The 22,546-nt window shown below is 42.4% G+C and overlaps 1 protein-coding gene across 1 annotated transcript in view; it reads left to right on the plus strand.

The window, feature by feature from the left end:
* LOC306977722 (uncharacterized protein) overlaps positions 1–22,546 on the plus strand; it is a 94,370-nt gene that overhangs the window by 21,571 nt on the left and 50,253 nt on the right. The window contains exons 12-31 of the mRNA XM_079576150.1: positions 1,021–1,131; positions 1,197–1,307; positions 2,521–2,631; positions 3,400–3,504; positions 3,608–3,706; positions 3,802–3,912; positions 7,055–7,162; positions 9,180–9,290; positions 12,895–13,005; positions 15,367–15,477; positions 15,538–15,636; positions 15,707–15,808; positions 16,564–16,671; positions 16,804–16,914; positions 18,177–18,287; positions 18,562–18,669; positions 20,437–20,547; positions 20,672–20,779; positions 20,960–21,070; positions 22,429–22,536. Coding sequence (XP_079432276.1) covers positions 1,021–1,131; positions 1,197–1,307; positions 2,521–2,631; positions 3,400–3,504; positions 3,608–3,706; positions 3,802–3,912; positions 7,055–7,162; positions 9,180–9,290; positions 12,895–13,005; positions 15,367–15,477; positions 15,538–15,636; positions 15,707–15,808; positions 16,564–16,671; positions 16,804–16,914; positions 18,177–18,287; positions 18,562–18,669; positions 20,437–20,547; positions 20,672–20,779; positions 20,960–21,070; positions 22,429–22,536 — 2,166 coding nt within the window. The remainder of the gene's footprint in view (positions 1–1,020; positions 1,132–1,196; positions 1,308–2,520; positions 2,632–3,399; positions 3,505–3,607; positions 3,707–3,801; positions 3,913–7,054; positions 7,163–9,179; positions 9,291–12,894; positions 13,006–15,366; positions 15,478–15,537; positions 15,637–15,706; positions 15,809–16,563; positions 16,672–16,803; positions 16,915–18,176; positions 18,288–18,561; positions 18,670–20,436; positions 20,548–20,671; positions 20,780–20,959; positions 21,071–22,428; positions 22,537–22,546) is intronic.

Here is a 22,546-nt window from a genome sequence, read left to right on the forward strand (position 1 = left end):
TTTCAGTCCCATAGCACCAGTCTATATGTTACGCCCTCTTTGCTCTAGGGTACAAAGGACGGAACACAGTAGATTGAAATACTAAAACTGCAGATTTTATTCTTACAAAAAAGGAAAAGGGAACAAAAGGAGGCCCAACGGGTAAAACAAAAATAGCACTAACGAAAACCAAAAGATGAAAACGAACAAAATAAAAACTACCTAGAAAATTTACCAAACAAATAATTCAAATTAGTTCCTAAAACAACAAAGCAACCTAAGGAACTAATATCAAACAAAGCGTCTCAACTAAACCAAACAAGTCACTAGCAAAGTGAGGCTGGCCATATAGTGACAGAACTTAAAGACGCGAAGGCGAACTGGGTTCCACAACTCCCCAGCCGCCTCGAACAAGGGAAAAGTCCTTGGATTTAAAGGGAGTGGCGTTCCAGGTGCTGTGGCCCGATTGGCGAGCTGGGTGACGGCCCGGTCTGTGGATTGGTCTGCCGTGTGGGAGGTTCTCCAATCGGTGACGAGCCGGCGGAACAGGAGCGGACCAATCACGCGGCGGGCCTCGCCGAGCGGTTGCGCATATATTAAAACAAAACACTGTTTTTGAACAGAACTAACGGGAGTGCAACGGGGCTGAAAATCCCCGCCCATAACACTATATCTCACTACAATGATGGCAAACCTTCTGTTGGTCTGTGAATGCAGTAAATCAGAATAACTGCCTTGTATAAAATGTCTCTCTCAAAATGGCTGTAGTGAATAGGCCTCTGTCGCTTTAAGAACCTCTGAGCCTTTAGACACGCCCCCTCCACACGCTGTCTGTGGCATCAGTGGGGAGGGGGTTCTGCTGAGGAGCAGTGGTCGGTTACTCGGCTGGTGACCAAAGCTCGGAGGCGTCTCCAGGAGGTGGGGGCGTTCCTAGGAGGACTCGGGCAAACCTATCCCTAAAATGGCCGCCATCAGTGTGACAAGGCAACACTTCAGCCATGTTTTAAATGAGGGGGTTGACCTGGCTCTTGTGTCCTGCAGCTGAAGTACAGACACGCGGCGAAGAAGGACCTGAGGAGCCCCCTGTACCACCTGCTCCCGGAGACCCTGGAGACGCTGCAGGCCCGGGCGGCGGCCGACACGCTCAGCCAGGTACGAGCGTCACGTCCTGAAGCTGAAGAAAACTGTGAGTGTTTACGTGACGAGTGTGTCCTCAGCTGAAGTACAAGGAGGACGGCAGGAGGGACATGTCCACGGCTCTGTTCTCCAGCCTGAGGGAGACCCAGGAGAGCGGCTTCAGCAGAGAGCTCCACCAGGTCATCAGCGAGGTGAGGCTTTACCTGCTCCACCAGGTCATCAGTGAGGCTTTACCTGCTCCACCAGGGCATCAGCGAGGTGAGGCTTTACCTGCTCCACCAGGTCATCAGCGAGGTGAGGCTTTACCTGCTCCACCAGGTCATCAGTGAGGTGAGGCTTTACCTGCTCCACCAGGTCATCAGTGAGGTGAGGCTTTACCTGCTCCACCAGGGCATCAGTGAGGTGAGGCTTTACCTGCTCCACCAGGGCATCAGTGAGGTGAGGCTTTACCTGCTCCACCAGGGCATCAGTGAGGTGAGGCTTTACCTGCTCCACCAGCCCTGGAGGAGTCTGTCCAAACATGGAAGCAACCGGTGAATGAAACTCTCAGGGCTCGTTACTTACCGGGCATTAAAAAACATTAAAGTCATGAAATCAATTCTGCCAAAATCAAGGTCTTAGATGTCGTTAAAAAACATTTTTTGCTGTTTAACCTCTTAACTCCCGCCTGAACCGAGAGCATTTTCTCCAGGTCAGCTTTACCCAAATCCTGTAGGCCAGTGTAACGCCTCATTTGAAAGCTAAGATCTACAAAGCTCATGTAATGGATCTTTTTCCTCACGTCATCACATTTTTTTCCATCTTTTTTTTGGGGGGGGGTTTATTTAACTCATTTTGTAACTTTTTGTAATTTTTTAAAATCTATTTTTTGTCCTTTTTTTTGTAATTTTTTTGTCTTTTCTTGGTCTTTTTTGTAGTTTTTTTAAATCCATTTTTTGTCTTTTTTTGTCATTTTTTAAATACATTTTTTGTCTTTTTTTTGTTATTTTTGTCATTTTTTTGTCTTTTCTTTGTCTTTTTTAGTCATTTTCTTAAATCAATTTTTGGTCATTTTTTTGTCATTTATTTTTCATTTTTTGTTATTTTTTAAATACATTTTTTGTCATTTTTTTGTTATTTTTGTTATTTTTTCCTTGTCTTTTTTTGTCATTTTTTTAAATCAATTTTTTGTCTTTTTTTGTCATTTTTTTGTCCATTTTTTGTCACATTTTGGACATTTACAGACTCATGGAGCACATTTCCGTGTATCTGATTAGAAACTGGTTTAGTCCTGGGTTAGACCTGGCTGAGTTCTTCTTTAGTCTTGGTTTATTCTCCAAAAGGATCCAGATTAGGCGCCGTGGTGCTTGTTTTGCCGGCGGTCTGGATGTTACATTTCTCGATTATCATTTGTCTCCGTCTCAGATCAAATACCGGGAGGACGGACGCAGAGGTTTGTCCCAGAGCTTCTACTCTCAGCTCCCTCAGACCACGGACACCGAGTTCCACAAGAGCATCTCCGCTCTGCAGAGCCAGGTGAGTGCAAAGCATCATGGGAGATGGAGTTCTGTGGAGTCCACCCTGACCCCTCATTCACTACATAGTCACTGATTTTTACAGGCGTTTTATTTGACATTTAAATAAAAATTAAAACTATCATCACAAAAAGAAAATAAATCACCCCAGCGTGAGCTCAGAGACAGAAAGTCGGTCAGAACCCGGTGTCAGATCACCAGCAGATTGAGCGACAACATCTGATAAAAGTTCAATAAACTCCGGGAATAAAGTATTTCTGTGATAAAAACCAAACTCAGAGACAGTGGGATTAATACGAGTCAGATACTTTATATTTAACCCCTTAACTCCCACCTGAACCGAGCACATTTCTCCAGTTTGGCTTTACCACAATCCAAAAGCTTCTGGAAAAAAGCTGTGAAAAAAGCAACAAAACTGAGACGAAAACAATGATGGAAATGTGGCAAAAAAGTGACGAAAAATTGATAAAAAAAAAGTGGCAAAAATGTCACAAAAAATTGACAACAAAAATATATACAAATATTCCTTAACTTTGCGAAAGGAGTGAAACAGCGCCCCCAATTTGACGCTAGTGGTCAAAAAGTGTACTGCATCCATATTTACCTTTGAGAATGCATGGAAGAGAGTTAGTATTAACCACAGCAAAAGTAGGTCACTCTCTGGCGGGCCAACAGAATTGCGGGCCCCACTTTGGGCACCCCTGACGTAGGGAATAGTGTGGACATTCGGACACAGTGTTTTTGAGGTAACTTCCTGTTCCTGTGGCAGACGGCCTACAGGAGGTCACTGAGGGCGGGCGGGTCTCTGTACTCCACTCTGAGCCAGACTCTGGAGACTCAGCACGCCAAGCAGGCCTCGCAGCTGCTCAGCCAGGTACCACAGACACACACACACACACACACACACACACACACCCACACACACACACACACACACACACCCACCCACACACACTCACTGTGGTCCTCACTTTCAGCTGAAGTCCAGACGGAGCTCCGGCCGCTGCCTGTTCCACCTCCTGCCTCAGACGCTGCAGACTCACTTCGCTCGACAGACCACGGACCTCATCAGTGACGTACGCCGCCATGACTCGCTCGCGGGGGGGGGGAGGGTGGGGGGGGGCGCCGGTTACCACGGCGACGGGGTTTCTGAGCGTCTGTGTGATTCCAGGTGAAGTACAGAGAGGAGGCGCTGAAGGAGCGGAGCGTGACCCTGTTCTCAGCGCTGCCCCAGACGTTAGACATGCAGCACGCCAAGGACGCCTCCCGCCTGCAGAGGGAGGTACTGCGGCCTCCTGTTTAACTTTAGACACGCCTCCTGCCTGCAGAGGGAGGTACTGCGGCCTCCTGTTTAACTTTAGACACGCCTCCCGCCTGCAGAGGGAGGAACTGCGGCCTCCTGTTTAACTTTAGACACGCCTCCCGCCTGCAGAGGGAGGAACTGCGGCCTCCTGACAAAAAATGGACGAAAATGGAAGAAATAATGACAAAAATATGACAGAAAAATGACCAAAATGGAACAAAAAAAGGCCAAAAAGTTGACAAAAAATATATGAAAAATTTTTTAAAAAGTATTTGACAAAAATTTTGACAAAAAAATGACAAAAAAATGGACGAAAAAAAGACAAAAAAAGACAAAAATATGACCAAAATGTAACAAAAAGATGATAAAAAATTCACGAAAAAATAAAAAAAAATGTGACAAAAAAAGACAAAAATATTACAAAATGTGATACAAAATTTGACAAAAAATGATCAAAAAATGACAAAAAGTTGGTAAAAAATGTACGAAAAAAAAAAAAAAATGTGACTAAAAAAGACAAAAATGTGATAATGTGAAATTTAGACACGCCTCCCGCCTGCAGAGCGAGGTACTGCGGCCTCCTGTTTAACTTTAGACACGCCTCCCGCCTGCAGAGGGAGGTACTGCGGCCTCCTGTTTAACTTTAGACACGCCTCCCGCCTGCAGAGGGAGGTACTGCGGCCTCCTGTTTAACTTTAGACACGCCTCCCGCCTGCAGAGGGAGGTACTGCGGCCTCCTGTTTAACTTTAGACACGCCTCCCGCCTGCGGAGGGAGGAACTGCGGCCTCCTGACAAAAAATGGACGAAAATGGACGAAATAATGACAAAAATATGACAGAAAAATGACCAAAATGTAACAAAAAAATGCCAAAAAGTTGACAAAAAATATATGAAAAAAAAAATTAAAAAAATATTTGACAAAAAATTTGACCAAAAAATGACAAAAAATGGACGAAAATGGACGAAAAAAAGACAAAAAAAGACAAAAATATGACAAAAATATGACAGAAAAATGACCAAAATGTAACAAAAAAATGACAAAAAGTTGATAAAAAATTCACGAAAAAATAAAAAAAAATGTGACAAAAAAAGACAAAAATGTGACAAAAATATTACAAAAATATTTAAAAAATTTGACAAAAAATGACCAAAAAAATGACAAAAATGTGATAAAAATGTACGGAAAAAATAAAAAAAAATGTGACAAAAAAAGAAACAGAAAAAGACACAAATATTACAAAAATGTTTTACAAAATGTGATAAAAATTTGACAAAAAAAGCCAAAAAATGCAAAAAAATGATTTTAAAAAATGATTTTAAAAAATGATTTTAAAAAATGACATAAAATTGATAAAAAATTTGCGAAAAAATAACAAAAAATGTGACTAAAAAAGACAAAAATGTGACAAAAACATGACAAAAATGATACAAAATTTAGACACGCCTCCCGCCTGCGGAGCGAGGTACTGCGGCCTCCTGTTTAACTTTAGACACGCCTCCCTTTGACAAAAATGGACGAAAAAATGACAAAAATATGACAAAAAATGCCAAAGTTGATAAAAAAAAATACGAAAAAAACAAACAAAAAAATGACAAAAAAGGACAAAAAAATGACAAAAATTGGACAAAAATTGGACAAAAAAAGACAAAAAAAGGACAAAAAATGGACGAAAATGGACGAAAAAATGACCAAAAAATGACGAAAATGTGACAAAAATATGACAGTTGATAAAAAATGTACGTAAAAATAAAAAAAAATGTGACAAAAATGTGACAAAGATATTACAAAAATTGGACAAAAAATGACCAAAAAATGAAAAAAAAAAAAAAAAAAAAAACGACAAAAAATGGACGAAAAAATTAAAAAAAATGTGACAAAAACTACAAAAAAAGAAAAAAATGTGATAAAAAATGACAAAAAATTACAAAAAATGGACGAAAATGGACAAAAAATGACAAAAAAAATGACAAAAATGTGACAAAAAATGACAAAAAGTTGACAAAAAATTAACGGAAAAAAAAAAAATGTGACAAAAATGTGACAAAAATATTTTGAAAATTGGACAAAAAATGGCAAAAAAAATGACAAATATGTGATAAAAATGGACGAAAATGTAACAAAAAAATGACAAAAAGTTGATAAAAAATTTAGACACGCCTCCCGCCTGCGGAACGAGGTACTGCAGGCTCCTGTTTAACTTTAGACACGCCTCCCGCCTGCAGAGGGAGGTACTGCGGCCTCCTGTTTAACTTTAGACACGCCTCCCGCCTGCGGAGCGAGGTACTGCAGCCTCCTGTTTAACTTTAGACACGCCTCCCGCCTGCAGAGGGAGGTACTGCGGCCTCCTGTTTAACTTTAGACACGCCTCCCGCCTGCAGAGGGAGGTACTGCGGCCTCCTGTTTAACTTTAGACACGCCTCCCGCCTGCAGAGGGAGGTACTGCGGCCTCCTGTTTAACTTTAGACACGCCTCCCGCCTGCAGAGGGAGGTACTGCGGCCTCCTGACAAAAAATGGACGAAAAAATGACAAATATGTAACAAAAAAATGCCAAAAAAATTGATAAAAAAAAAAAAAAGTGACAAAAAAAAGACTAAAAAATCACTAAAAAATACTAAAAAATGACAAAAAATGTGACAAAAAATGACAAAAAATAATAAAAAGTGACAAAAAAAGACAAAAATGTGATAAAAATTGGACAAAAAATGACAAAAAAATAACCAAAATGTAGCAAAAAATGGACGAAAATGTTACGAAAAAATGACAAAAATGTGACAAAAAAATGACAAAAAGTTGATAAAAAATGTACGAAAAAATAAAATAAAAAAATGACAAAAAATGGACGAAAAAATGACAAATATGTGACAAAAAATGACAGAAAAATGACCAAAATGTAACAAAAAAATGACAAAAAATGGACGAAAATGTGACAAAAATGGACGAAAAAAATGACTAAAATGTAACTAAAATATAACCAAAAAATGACAAAAAATGGACGAAAATGGACGGAAAAATGACAAATATGTGACAAAAACGACAACGCCTCCATCATCGCTCCATGGCTGAGCTGCAGAGTCTCTTCCTCTTACAGATGAGTTATTCCTGTGCTCTGTCTCTGCAGCTGAGGAACACAGGCTCCTTCAGACCGAACTCCGAGGCGCTGTTTCATCGTTTACCTCAGACTCTGGAGACACAACACGCCAAAGAGGCGGCGCAGCTGCTCAGCCCGGTACCTTTTCTAAATCTGACTCCTCTGATGAAGCTCTGTTTGTGCTTCTCACAGAAATACTCAGATAAATCCATGTGGAGCGGCTGGTGTTTGTCTGTTTTTTAGGCCTGGGGAAGTCGCAGAATAGCTAGACATTAGAATTAACCTCTTAACTCCCGCCTGAACCGAGCATTTTCTCCAGTCTGGCATTACCCAAATATAAAGCTCAAAATGGAGATGAAAAGAAGGATGAAAATGCAACAAAAAGACATAGAAAAGTGACGACGGGGGCGGGGTTAAACGCTTAACTCCCGCCTGAACCGAGAGGATCTTTTTCCTCACGTCATCAGATTTTTTTCCATCATTTTTTTGTTGGGTATTCAACTCATTTTTGTAACTTTTTAGTCATTTTTTTGTCATTTTTTGTCATTTTTTTTATTTTTATTTTTATTTTTTTAATTTATTAACTTTTTGGCATTTTTTTTGTCACATTTTTGTCATTTTTTTGTTATTTTTTGTCAATTTTTTATCAACTTTTTGGAATTTTTTCTGTCACATTTTTGTCATTTTTTGGTCATTTTTTTCGTCCATTTTTTGTCATTTTTTTGGTCATTTTTTGTCAATTTTTTATCAAATTTGTGTCGTTTTTTTGTCCCTTTTTTTTTTTTGTTGCATTTTGGTCATTTTTTTCATCCATTTTTTTGGTCATTTTTTTTGTCACATTTTTGTCTTTTTTTTGTCTTTTTTTATCACATTTTTTTTTCTTTTTTCATAAATTTTTTATCAACTTTTTGTCATATTTTTGGCACTTTTTCATCCATTTTTCCTCACTTTTTTGTCAATGATTTCTCACTTTTTTTGTCACATTTCCATCATTGTTTTCGTCTCAGTTTTGTTGCTTTTTCCAGAAGCTTTTGGATTGGGGCAAAGCCAAACTGGAGAAAATGTGCTTGGTTCAGGTGGGAGTTAAGGGGTTAAGAGATTCTTTCAGGGTAAAGTACTTCATTATGACTCATTTATAGCATCGTATCAACCCTCCTGCCCATGAGCTTTTGTCCCAGCGTGAACCAGCAGGGGGCGACGGAGAGGCTTCTCTGACCTGTCTCTCTCTCTCCACAGCGGGTGTACCAGGCCTCGCTGCAGGAGTCTCTGTCCCGGCCTCTCTGACCCGTCTCTCTCTCTCCACAGCGGGTGTACCAGGCCTCGCTGCAGGAGTCTCTGTCCCGGCCTCTCTGACCCGTCTCTCTCTCTCTCCACAGCGGGTGTACCAGGCCTCGCTGCAGGAGTCTCTGTCCCGGCCTCTCTGACCCGTCTCTCTCTCTCCACAGCGGGTGTACCAGGCCTCGCTGCAGGAGTCTCTGTCCCGGCCTCTCTGACCCGTCTCTCTCTCTCTCCACAGCGGGTGTACCAGGCCTCGCTGCAGGAGTCTCTGTCCCGGCCTCTCTGACCCGTCTCTCTCTCTCTCCACAGCGGGTGTACCAGGCCTCGCTGCAGGAGTCTCTGTCCCGGCCTCTCTGACCCGTCTCTCTCTCTCTCCACAGCGGGTGTACCAGGCCTCGCTGCAGGAGTCTCTGTCCCGGCCTCTCTGACCTGTCTCTCTCTCTCTCCACAGCGGGTGTACCAGGCCTCGCTGCAGGAGTCTCTGTCCCGGCTTCTCTGACCCGTCTCTCTCTCTCCACAGCGGGTGTACCGGGCCTCGCTGCAGGAGTCTCTGTCCCGGCCTCTCTGACCCGTCTCTCTCTCTCTCCACAGCGGGTGTACCAGGCCTCGCTGCAGGAGTCTCTGTCCCGGCCTCTCTGACCCGTCTCTCTCTCTCTCTCCACAGCGGGTGTACCGGGCCTCGCTGCAGGAGTCTCTGTCCCGGCCTCTCTGACCCGTCTCTCTCTCTCTCCACAGCGGGTGTACCAGGCCTCGCTGCAGGAGTCTCTGTCCCGGCCTCTCTGACCCGTCTCTCTCTCTCTCTCCACAGCGGGTGTACCAGGCCTCGCTGCAGGAGTCTCTGTCCCGGCCTCTCTGACCCGTCTCTCTCTCTCCACAGCGGGTGTACCAGGCTGAGCTGCAGGAGTCTCTGTCCCGGCCTCTGTACCATCAGCTGCAGGACACCCTGGACACGCAGCAGGCCCGCGACCTCACGCAGCTCTACAGCGAGGTCACTAACCTGTCTCTGTTTCAAACCTGTCTGTCTCCAACCTGTCTGTGTCTCAAACCTGTCTGTGTCTCTGTCTGTGTCTCAAACCTGTCTGTGTCTCTGTCTGTGTCTCAAACCTGTCCATGGCCGTGGGAACCCAGGGTGCTGAGGGCGCTGCAGCACCCCCTGGTGGATAGTTTGTGAACTGCAGGCAACATTCACCCCTTACCTCCCACCTGAACCGAGCACATTTTCTCCAGTTTGGCTTTACCCCAATCCAAAAGCTTCTGGAAAAAAGCTGTGAAAATAGAGACAGAACTGAGACGAAAACAATGATGGAAATGTGACAAAAAAGTGACGAAAAATTGATTTAAAAAATGACAAAAATGTGACAAAAGAATAACAAAAAATGACCCAAATTTGATTAAAAAAAAATGGATGAAAAAATGGAGAAAAAAAAACGACAAAAATTTGATAAAAAATTTGACAAAAAAATTACACAAAAAATTACAAAAAATGACCAAAATGTAGCAAAAAATGACACAAATTTGATAAAAAAAAATTGATGAAAAAATTAACAAAAGTTAAAAAAAATTACAAAAAAATACAAAAATTTGACAAAAAAGTGAGAAAATTTTGACAAAAAATTTAGAAAAAAATTGACAAAAAAGTGACAAAAAATTGACAAAAAAGTGACAAAAAAGTGACAAAAAAGTGATAAAAATTTGACCAAAAAATGTGAATAATTTGACAAAAAAGTGACAAAAATGTCCCGAAAATGTGACAAAAATGAGACGACTGCCCAACAAAAAAAGTGATGAAAAAAAATCTGATGTGAAGAAAAAGATCCATTTAGTTTTGTAGGTCTTTCACATGAGGTGTTACACTGGCCTACAGGATTTGGGTAAAGCTGAACTGGAGAAAATGCTCTGGGTTCAGGCGGGAGTTAAGAGGTTAATAAATAGGATTTATGCAGAAAAAGTATTTTGGGGGTAAATTTTGTCCCTCAGCGCCCCCTAACTAAAATATCTTCCCACGGCTCGGAACCTGTCTGTGTCTCAAACCTGTCTCTGTCTCAAACCTGTCTGTGTCTCAAACCCGTCTGTGTCTCAAACCTGTCTGTGTCTCAAACCCGTCTGTGTCTCAAACCTGTCTGTGTCTCAAACCCGTCTCTGTCTCAAACCCGTCTCTGTCTCAAACCCGTCTGTGTCTCTGTCTGTGTCTCAAACCTGTCTGTGTCTCAAACCTGTCTGTGTCTCTGTCTGTGTCTCAAACCTGTCTCTGTTTCAAACCTGTCTGTGTCTCAAACCTGTCTCTGTCTCAAACCTGTCTGTGTCTCTGTCTGTGTCTCAAACCTGTCTCTGTTTCAAACCTGTCTGTGTCTCAAACCTGTCTCTGTCTCAAACCTGTCTGTGTCTCTGTCTGTGTCTCAAACCTGCCTCTGTCTCAAACCTGTCTGTGTCTCTGTCTGTGTCTCAAACCTGCCTCTGTCTCAAACCTGTCTGTGTTTCAAACCTGCCCAAGGCCGTGGGAACCCAGGGTGCTGAGGGCGCTGCCTATGGTGGATAGTTTGTGAGCTGCAGGCAATATTAACCCCTTAACTCCCACCTGAACCGAGCACATTTTCTCCAGTTTGGCTTTACCCCAATCCAAAAGCTTCTGGAAAAAAGCTGTGAAAATAGCAACAAAACTGAGACGAAAACAATGATGGAAATGTGACAAAAAAGTGACGAAAAATTGATTAAAAAAATGACAAAAATGTGACAAAAGAATAACAAAAAATGACCCAAATTTGATTAAAAAAAAATGGATGAAAAAATGGAGAAAAAAAAACGACAAAAATTTGATAAAAAATTTGACAAAAAAATTACACAAAAAATTACAAAAAATGACCAAAATGTAGCAAAAAATGACACAAATTTGATTAAAAAAAAATTGATGAAAAAATTAACAAAAGTTAAAAAAAATTACAAAAAAATACAAAAATTTGACAAAAAAGTGAGAAAATTTTGACAAAAAATTTAGAAAAAAATTGACAAAAAAGTGACAAAAAATTGACAAAAAAGTGACAAAAAAGTGATAAAAATTTGACCAAAAAATGTGAATAATTTGACAAAAAAGTGACAAAAATGTCCCGAAAATGTGACAAAAATGAGACGACTGCCCAACAAAAAAAGTGATGAAAAAAAATCTGATGTGAAGAAAAAGATCCATTTAGTTTTGTAGGTCTTTCAAATGAGGTGTTACACTGGCCTACAGGATTTGGGTAAAGCTGAACTGGAGAAAATGCTCTGGGTTCAGGCGGGAGTTAAGAGGTTAATAAATAGGATTTATGCAGAAAAAGTATTTTGGGGGTAAATTTTGTCCCTCAGCGCCCCCTAACTAAAACATCTTCCCACGGTTCTGAACCTGTCTGTGTCTCAAACCTGTCTGTGTCTCAAACCTGTCCGTGTCTCAAACCTGCCCAAGGCCGTGGGAACCCAGGGTGCTGAGGGCGCTGCAGCACCCCCTGGAGGATAGTTTGTGAGCTGCAGGCAACATTCACCCCTTACCTCCCGCCTGAACCGAGCACAGTTTCTCCAGTTTGGCTTTACCCCAATCCAAAAGCTTCTGGAAAAAAGGTGTGAAGATAGCGACAGAACTGAGACGAAAACATTGATAAAAAGTGACAAAAAATTGCCCAAAAAATGACAAAAATGTGACAAAAAAATAACAAAAAATGACAAAAATTGACAAAAAATGTGAAAAAACATTGACGGAAAAATGACAAAAATGTGACAAAATGTGACAAAAAAACGACCAAAATTTGATAAAAAATTTGACAAAAAAAATGACCAAAAAATAACAAAAAATTACCAAAATGTAGCAAAAAATGACACAAATTTGATTAAAAAATGGATGAAAAAATTAACAAATGTGACAAAAATTTGACAAAAAAGTGAGAGAAAAGTGACAAAAAAATTACAAAAAATGGACGAAAAAGTGACAAAAAAGTGAGAAAAATGTGATGAAAATTTGAGAAAAAATGGACGAAAAAGTGTTAAGAATTTGACCAAAAAATTTGAATAATTTGACGAAAAAATGACAAAAAAGTCACGAAAATTTGCCAAAAATGAGTCGACTGCCCAACAAAAAAAGTGATGAAAAAAAATCTGACGTGAAGAAAAAGATCTATTTAGTTTTGTAGGTCTTTCAAATGAGTTGTTACACTGGCCTACAGGATTTGGGTAAAGCTGAACTGGAGAAAATGCTCTCGGTTCAGGCGGGAGTTAAGAGGTTAATAAACAGGATTTATGCACAGAGGGGGTACATTTTGTCCCTCAGCGCCCCCTAGCTAAAATATCTTCCCACGGTTCTGAACCTGTCTGTGTCTCAAACCTGTCTGTGTCTCAAACCAGTCTCTGTCTCAAACCCGTCTGTGTCTCAAACCCGTCTGTGTCTCAAACCCGTCTGTGTCTCAAACCCGTCTGTGTCTCAAACCCGTCTGTGTCTCAAACCCGTCTGTGTCTCAAACCCGTCTGTGTCTCAAACCCGTCTGTGTCTCAAACCCGTCTGTGTCTCAAACCCGTCTGTGTCTCAAACCCGTCTGTGTCTCAAACCCGTCTGTGTCTCAAACCCGTCTCAGGTTAAATACCGGGAGGACGGACGCAGAGGTTTGTCCCAGAGCTTCTACTCTCAGCTCCCTCAGACCACGGACACCGAGTTCTTCAGGAGCATCTCCGCCCTGCAGAGCCAGGTGAGAGCAAAGCATCATGGGAGCGGACGGTCTTCAGAGTCAGGAGCATCGTATAGATACAGTTCACATTCTGCTTTATGTTAATGATAGACCTGGATTCTCTAACAGTAACTGGGATAAAACTCCCGTCTCACACGACACGGTTAATCATGAACAAACATGGCGGAGTCAAGAGGAGACCGAGTTTTTTATCCCAACCATAAAAGAACTTTAAATCGGGAATATTTGAGATGGAAGGAAGCGTCGTGATGTGGATTAAGCCGTTAAATCCCTCCTGAACCGAGCACGTTTTCTCCTGTTTGGCTTTACCCCAATCCAAAAGCTTCTGGAAAAAAGGTGTGGAAATAGCGACAAAAGTGAGACGAAAACAATGATGAAGATGTGACAAAAAAGTGCCAAAAATTGACAAAAAAATGGATAAAAAATGTGACAAAAAAAATGACCAAAAATTGACAAAAATGACAAAAAAGACAAAAAAAGTGACAAAAACTGTGACAAAAAAGACAAAAAAATTATAAAAATTGACTAAAAAGAAAAAAAAGTGACAAAAATTGACAAAAACTGTGACAAAAAATTGACAAAAATGACAAAAAAATACAAAAAAAATAGACAAAAACTGTGACAAAAACGTGACAAAAAAGACAAAAAAAATGATAAAAATTGACAAAAACTGTGACAAAAATGGACAAAAAATGGACAAAAAAAAAATAAAAAAGTTGAATTCCCCCCCAAAAAAGATGGAAAGAAATCTGATGACGTGAGGAAAAAGATCCCTTCAGATGAGTTTTGTAGGTCTTTCAAATGAGGCGTTACACTGGCCTACAGGATTTGGGTAAAGCTGAACTGGAGAAAATGCTCTCAGTTCAGGCGGGAGTTAAGAGGTTAAAGGCTCTGCTTTTCCCCCGCACTGTCCAACAGCTGCGTTTGCAAAACCAAGAGGAGAAACTCGAAATGAGTGCTCAGACTCAGGACGGGTAAAGGTAACGGATCAACCACTGTCAGGATGTGGCCTCCAAACGAGAAGGTGGATTTGAGTTTCACAGTTTCTCAGTTATATAGAAACAAAACCATATCCCCCAAAACTGAACTGTAAAGAGGCTGATACCGGGGATCAGGTGGAGAAGTAATGATTAACCTCTTAACTCCCGCCTGAATCATCAGATTTTTCTTCCATCAGTTTTTTGTTGGGTATTCAACTCATTTTTGTAACTTTTTTGTCATTTTTTGTCATTTTTTGGTCACATTTTTGTCATTTTTTGGTCATTTTTTGGTCATTTTTTTGTATTTTTTTTTGTATTATTTTTTGTATTTTTTTGTAAATTTTTATCACATTTTTGGATTTTTTTTTAATCACATTTTAGTCATTTTTTGTCACATTTTTGTCATTTTTTTCGTAATTTTTTGGTAATTTTTTGGTAATTTTTTCGTCATTTTTTTGGATTTTTTTGTAAATTTTTTGTCACATTTTTGTCATTTTTAGGTCAAATTTTTTCACAACTCCCGCCTGAATCATCAGATTTTTCTTCCATCAGTTTTTTGTTGGGTATTCAACTCATTTTTGTAACTTTTTTGTCATTTTTTTGTCACATTTTTGTCATTTATTTGTCATTTTTTGGTCATTTTTTGGTCATTTTTTTGTATTTTTTTTGTATTTTTTTGTAAATTTTTATCACATTTTTGGATTTTTTTTTAATCACATTTTAGTCATTTTTTTGTCACATTTTTGTCATTTTTTTCGTCATTTTTTTGTCATTTTTTGGTAATTTTTTGGTAATTTTTTCGTAAATTTTTTGTATTTTTTTGTAAATTTTTTGTCACATTTTTGTCATTTTTAGGTCAAATTTTTTCACATTTTTTTCACATTTTTTTCATTTTTTTGTCACATTTTTGTCACGTTTTTGTCACGTTTTTGTCATTTTTTCTTCAATTTTTTGTCAATTTCTTGTCAATGTTTTCGTCACTTTTTTGTCACATTTCCATCCTTGTTTTCGTCTCAGTTTTGTTGCTTTTTTCCAGAATCTTTTGGACTGGGGTAAAGCCAAACTGGAGAAAACGTGCTGGGTCCAGGTGGGAGTTAAGGGGTTAACTGTAACGGAAACCTTCCCTGACCCTGCGTGTGTGTTTCAGGTGGAGTACAGGCGCAGGGTGGGAGTTAAGGGGTTAACTGTAACGGAAACCTTCCCTGACCCTGCGTGTGTGTTTCAGGTGGAGTACAGGCGCAGGGTGGGAGTTAAGGGGTTAACTGTAACGGAAACCTTCCCTAACCCTGCGTGTGTGTTTCAGGTGGAGTACAGGCGCAGGGTGGGAGTTAAGGGGTTAACTGTAACGGAAACCTTCCCTGACCCTGCGTGTGTGTTTCAGGTGAAGTACAGGCGCAGGGTGAAGCAGTCGTCTGGGCCCTGTCTCTTCTCATCTCTCCCTCAGACGCTGCAGACGCTTCAGGCCAAACATCTGTCTCTGCTCCAGAGTCAGGTACAGCCCCATCCATCTGCCTCCGCCCCGCTCTGTCTGACCCGCCCTCACTGTCTGCAGGTGCAGTACCGGCAGCGGGGCCAGAGGGCGCTGTACTGCTCTCTGCCTCACACTCTGGACACGCTGAGGGCCAGGGAGCTGTCTGAGCTGCACAGTCAGGTACAGAGCAGGTACAGAGCTGCTGCAGGCTCGTGAGGGAAACCTTCTGACTGTCTGACTGTGTCTTCAGGTCAAGTACAAAGAGCAGATGAACCGAACGCCTCTGTTCCACCTGCTGCCTCAGACCGTGGACACGCACTTCGCCAAGAACATGTCGGAGCTGCAGAGCCAGGTACGAGTCCTGCCGAACCCCTGAACTCCCAGGTACGAGTCCTGCTGAACCCCTGAACTCCCACCTGGACCCAGCACATTTTCTACAGTCTGGCTTTACCCCAGAAAAAAGCACCAAAACAGACACAAAAAATGAGAGGAAAACAAGGATGTAAACGCAACAAAGATGTGACAAATTCAACAAAAAAGTGACAAAAATGTGACAAAAATTCAACAAAAAATCGACAAAAAATTGACAAAAATTCAACAAAAAAGTGACAAAAATTCTACAAAATGTGACAAAAATTCGACAAAAAAGTGACAAAAATTCAACAAAAATGTGACAAAAATTCAACAAAAATGTGACAAAAATTCAACAAAAATGTGACAAAAATTCGACAATAATTCTACAAAAATGTGACAAAAAAGTGACAAAAATTCAACAAAAATGTGACAAAAATGTGACAATAATTCTACAAAAATGTGACAAAAAAGTGACAAAAATTCTACAAAAATGTGACAAAAATTCAACAAAAAAGTGACAAAAAATCAACAAAAATGTGACAAAAAATCAACAAAAATTCAATAAAAATTCAATAAAAATTCAACAAAAATGTGATGAAAAAACTCATCAAAAAAATTACAAAAATGGAAGAAAAAAAATAACACATAACGTGACACAACACAGCAACAACGTGAGGAAAAACATCAGGACAGAAGTCATTTGGTTCAGGCGGGTGGTCAGAGGTTCATGTCCGGCATGTTCTGCCTCTGCAGGTGCTCTACAGGAGGGACCGAGAGGAGCAGAGTCTCAGCCTGTTCTCGGTGCTGCCGGATACTCTCACCACACAGTTCATCAGAGACATGGCCGACACGCACAGCCTGGTATGTTCAGTCTCAGCATGAGCTGCTGTCCATCCTCCTCGTCTTATCTGAGGCTGATAACAGTGCCATCTGCCTCCTCGGCCAATCAGAGCTGACGTGGGCGGGGCTTGTGTCTGTCTGTCTGTGCTGTAGGTGAAGTACCGGGAGCAGAGCCGGCGGCAGCTTCAGGACTCGCTCTACAGTAAACTGGCCCAGACTCTGGACACGCGGCGAGCCAAGGAGGCCGCTCTGCTGCGGGACGAGGTGAGGAGTTAACTAACCACGCTAAGGAGGCCGCTCTGCTGCGGGACGAGGTGAGGAGTTAACTAACCCTTCTGAAGACGAGGTGAGGAGTTAACTAACCCGTCTGAAGACGAGGTGAGGAGTTAACTAACCCCGCCAAGGAGGCCGCTCTGCTGCGGGACGAGGTGAGGAGTTAACTAACCCGTCTGAAGACGAGGTGAGGAGTTAACTAACCCGACCAGAGACGAGGGGAGGAGTTAACTAACCCGTCTGAAGACGAGGGGAGGAGTTAACTAACCCGACCAGAGACGAGGGGAGGAGTTAACTAACCCGTCTGAAGACGAGGGGAGGAGTTAACTAACCCGTCTGAAGACGAGGTGAGGAGTTAACTAACCACGCCAAGGAGGTCGCTCTGCTGCGGGACGAGGTGAGGAGTTAACTAACCCGACCAGAGACGAGGTGAGGAGTTAACTAACCCGTCTGAAGACGAGGGGAGGAGTTAACTAACCTGTCTGAAGACGAGGTGAGGAGTTAACTAACCCGTCTGAAGACCAGGTGAGGAGTTAACTAACCACGCCAAGGAGGTCGCTCTGCTGCGGGACGAGGTGAGGAGTTAACTAACCCGACCAGAGACGAGGGGAGGAGTTAACTAACCCGTCTGAAGACGAGGGGAGGAGTTAACTAACCTGTCTGAAGACGAGGTGAGGAGTTAACTAACCCGTCTGAAGACGAGGGGAGGAGTTAACTAACCTGTCTGAAGACGAGGTGAGGAGTTAACTAACCCGTCTGAAGACCAGGTGAGGAGTTAACTAACCACGCCAAGGAGGCCGCTCTGCTGCGGGACGAGGTGAGGAGTTAACTAACCCGACCAGAGACGAGGTGAGGAGTTAAAGCAGCACTAAGTCACGTGTTTACCTTAATAAACCCTCCCCGTGGTCCCTGTGGGGGTAATACAAGTGTTTATGGGAGGATTGGAGGGTCTTTCATCGCCCCCTGGTGTCTCTGGCCAGAAAACCATGTTTGCAACTTGGCTGCCACCGGACCGGAGTCACCAATACACACTAATGGAATCACGAAGAAGAAGCTAACAGGCTAACGGGCAAAGCTAACTGCGGGCTAACGTCACTTTAAACAGTATTTACAGCCAAGTTTGAGTGAAAAAAATATTTCCATTGTATAATATCCCTCTGTCCCTTTGTCTGTCACGTGTTTAAAGCCGTGTCTGTCCCGTGTTTAAAGCCGTGTTTAAAGCCGTGTTTAAAGCCGTGTGTGTCTGTGTTCAGAGGCTGTACCGACACCAGGGTCTGAAGGTTCTCCGCTCCAGCCTCTTCTCTCTGCTCCCACAAACCCCCGAGACCAGGTTCAACCGGGAGCTCGGCCGGCTCCTGAGCCAGGTACCACCTCCACACGCCTGGTCCGGGTCTGGTCCAGGTCTGGTCCGGGTCTGGTCCGGGTCTGGTCCAGGTCTGGTCCGGGTCTGGTCCGGGTCTGGTCCAGGTCTGGTCCAGGTCTGGTCCGGGTCTGGTCCAGGTCTGGTCCAGGTCTGGTCCGGGTCTGGTCCGGGTCTGGTCCAGGTCTGGTCCGGGTCTGGTCCAGGTCTGGTCCGGGTCTGGTCCGGGTCTGGTCCAGGTCTGGTCCGGGTCTGACCCTCCTCCTCTCTGTCGTCAGGTCAAATACCGTGAGAGCGTCCGGAGTCTCCACAGAAGTCTGTACTGTGACCTCCCCCAGACCAACGAGACACGGCTCGCCAAGAGTCTGTCTGAGGTCACCAGCCAGGTACTAGTACTACTACTACAACTGCTACTACTGCTACTGTTACTACTGCTAGTGCTACTGCTGCTACTACTGCTACTACTGCTACTGCTACTGCTACTACTACTGCTACTAGTACTACTGCTACTACTACTACTACTGCTGCTGCTGCTACTGCTATTACTTCTACTGCTAATACTGCTAATGCTATACGTTTGTTAAAGGATCTATATCCTGCTATTTTAGCCATTCCAAAGTGAAGTATAGGCATGTATATGATATATTGTACGTCTACCGCTACTGAGCACTCATTTTTGTGATAAATATAAGTGTTTTCTGGAGGTATTTTTCAAACCCGGAAGACAAAACGCTTCGATTCAGTTAACTCCGCCCCCTCTCTCAGGTAACTCCGCCCCCTCTCTCCGCACATACTTTACCGTAATATAAATAAACAGCAATAAATGAAGTTACTTCACGATGCAGTTATACGGAGTTGACATCTGCAACACAGCTTCATAAATGGCTAACACACATGCTAATATGCTAACACACATGCTAATATGCTAACACACACGCTAACACACAAGCTAATATGCTAACACACATGCTAACACACAAGCTAATATGCTAACACACAAGCTAATATGCTAACACACAAGCTAATATGCTAACACACATGCTAACACACAAGCTAATATGCTAACACACAAGCTAACAGGCGTTTGGACTGACTCACCGCTCTGGTCCATCGCTGTTTACATTGTGGGACTCGCGTTGGTTATAAAAGTTAGTCCACTTTGATGGATGTTTGGGGAACCTTCGCCAGAATCAGAGACAGTCACAGAGAAACACTATTTTGGTGAAAGTCGCTGAATCCCGGAGAAAGTGGCCTCTTCTTGAAAAAGGTTGAATAAACTCGTCCTCGTAGCCAAACGCGCTTCTTTTTCTCCGTGACAGGATCGTTAGGTAAGAATAAAGAACAGGCGTGTCCAGTTATAACGAGCTCCATCTTCAGCTGCAGCGCAAACATGACTGATCTGTTCAGACGCTCAGGGGGGGGTTTGTTTTGGCCACAGCTGAGCTGGAAGCACCTCGGGCACATCCTTTTTATTTATTTTTCTCTTTGTTCCTCTCTTACAACAGAAATAATGAAAAAGCTGTTTTACAAATTAAAATCAGGCTGTAAGACATTACATTACAGACGTCGAGCACTTCCGTTCCGCTGTGACGACACAACTGAGCAGGTCAGTCGTTCACCAGGAGAGGGCGGAGCCTCAGAGAGCAGGATTCAGGAGGATTACTGAGAGCTGCGTGAATGAAGCCACAAACCACTCTGTTTTTTTTTTTTTTTAATAAGGAAATAGCAAAACAACATGGCTAAAAGCTCTAAAAAGTCGATTTTGCAGGATATAGGACCTTTAAGTGGTGACGTCACAGCTCTACCTCCGGGTTCGCAGATGTGCGAGAAACTACAAAAAACTCTTTAAAACCACAATCAGTATTTGTGAAACTCCACAGAGAGTTACTGAACAGACTTATTTATCAGAACCATGAGCCAAACATGAACCTACGGCTATAAAAGTCATATTCACCAACATCGGTACATCCGAGTTAGCGGAGATAAATGCTAACTAGTAGCAGCTACGCTAACCCCGGGAGTAGTGACTTTAGTAGATATGACTTTTTTGGCAGTTAAAGTGTGATTAAAAAGCCTAAAGTTGCTCCACCTGATACCCTGATGCCCTGATACCCTGATGCCCTGATGCCCTGATCCTGATGCTCATGTTGCAGGTGAAGTACAGAGACAGTGGGAGGAAGTGGACGTCCAGCTGTTTGTACTCGAAGCTCCCTGAGACTCTGGAGACACGCCGGGCCAAAGAGCTGTCCCTCATCCAGAGCCAGGTACCACATGAGATGATTTAAGAACTTAAAAGGACCGTCCGGCCGCTCTCCAACCTTCTGCGCACCGGTCAGACCCTCACGGAGATGTTCTGACTTTGTGTTTTGGTTTCTCCTACGTCTCCAGGTGAAGTACAGACAGGTCCACAGCAGCAGCAGCAGCAGTTTGTACCATCAGCTCAGGGAAACTCCAGAGACGCAGCTGTCCAGAGCCCTGCAGGAGGTCTACAGCCAGGTCAGGACTCAGACTGACCCCACTGACCCCCCAGGAGACCTTCTGACCAGGAGACTCGTCCACATTACTGCTGATGTTTCTGACCTTCTGACCAGGAGACTCGTCCACATTACTGCTGATGTTTCTGACCTCACGACCTGCTGATGTCTCTGACCTCATGACCTGCTGATGTTCCTGCAGGTGAAGTACCGGGAGCAGGTCCGTGGGACTCTGGCCCAGACGCACTTCTCTGAGCTCCCACAGACGGCAGACACTCTGAGGGCCAAGGAACAGGCGGAGATCCTGAGCGAGGTCAGACATGCTCATCCAGACCAAACATTTAGGGATTTATTTTTCTTTACATTCATCTCTTTTTTCTGTATTTAATTTTTCCTTCTCCTCTTTTTTCTCATCACTTTGGTCCTTCCTTCTTCTACTACTGAGAAGGTTTTTTAATTCTTTTTTGTAATTCATGCAGTTCTTGTATTTGAAGAGTTGTCGTGGCGCTAGGCTAGTGCATGTCTATGGTATCAGCTAGCCTGCATTAAAAACAGTGTGACCCGCTCCACAGAGCACCTGAGGCAAATCACTTATAACACCTATCTGTGAATATAACTGACCTGCATCACATGAACGATCGCATTTTGAGGGACTATTTTCTCGCAGATCACTCCGCCGCCGCGTAGCTTATACAACCACGAAGCTGATGCTGCTCAAATATAAGGTGTTTTAACTCCTTACCTCCCGCCTGAACAGAGCACATTTTCTCCAGTTTGGCTTTACACCAATCCAAAAGCTTCTGGAAAAAAGCTGTGAAAAAAGCAACAAAACTGAGACGAAAACAATGATGGAAATGTGACAAAAAAGTGACAAAAATTGATGAAAAAATGACAAAAATGTGACAAAATATGACAAAAAAATAACAAAAAATTTGACCAAAAAATGACCAAAAATAAATAAAAAATGACAAAAATGTGACAAAAAAATGACAAAAAATGACAAAAAATGTGACAAAAAAAATGACCAAAAATAATTTAAAAAAATGACAAAAATGTGCCAAAAAAATGACAAAAAATGACAAAAAAAGACAACAATTGTGACAAAAAATTGATTAAAAAAATGAGGAAAAAAATAACAAAAATGTGACAAAAAAATGACAAAAATTTGATTAAAAAATTACGAAAAAAAGACAAAAATGTGACAAAAAAATGACAATGAGTTAAATACCCAACAAAAAAATGATGGAAAAAAAAAATCTGATGACATGAAGAAAAAGATCCTCTCGGTTCAGGCGGGAGTTAAGACGTTAAATGATTCTATGGACACAGACATGTATATGGTTAGTCTGGTGTTATAAGTGATTTACCTCAGGTGCTCTGTGGAGCGGGTCACACTGTTTCTAATGCAGGCTAGCTGATACCATAGACATGCATTAGCCTTGCACTAGCCTAGCGCCACGAAACTCTTCAAACATAAGAACTGCATGAATTACAAAAAAAAATATCTCCATAAATCAGCAACACTCTGGATAGCGAGGAAATGAGGCCCTATGTCAAAAATCCTGAAACATCCCTTTAAGTGTGGTCCTGATTGTGTGATTGTGGTGCTTGTGTTGCTTTGTGTGATTGTGTTGCTTTTGTGATTGTGTTGCCTGTGTGGCGTCTCTGCAGGTGCTCTACAGGAGGGACCGGGCGGAGCAGAGTCTCAGCCTGTTCTCGGTCCTGCCTCACACTCTCACCACGCAGTTCGTCCGAGACATGGCCGACACGCACAGCCAGGTGAGGACGG

This window comes from Gobius niger (assembly GCF_951799975.1).
Source record: "Gobius niger genome assembly, chromosome: 18".
Lineage (NCBI taxonomy): Eukaryota > Metazoa > Chordata > Actinopteri > Gobiiformes > Gobiidae > Gobius > Gobius niger.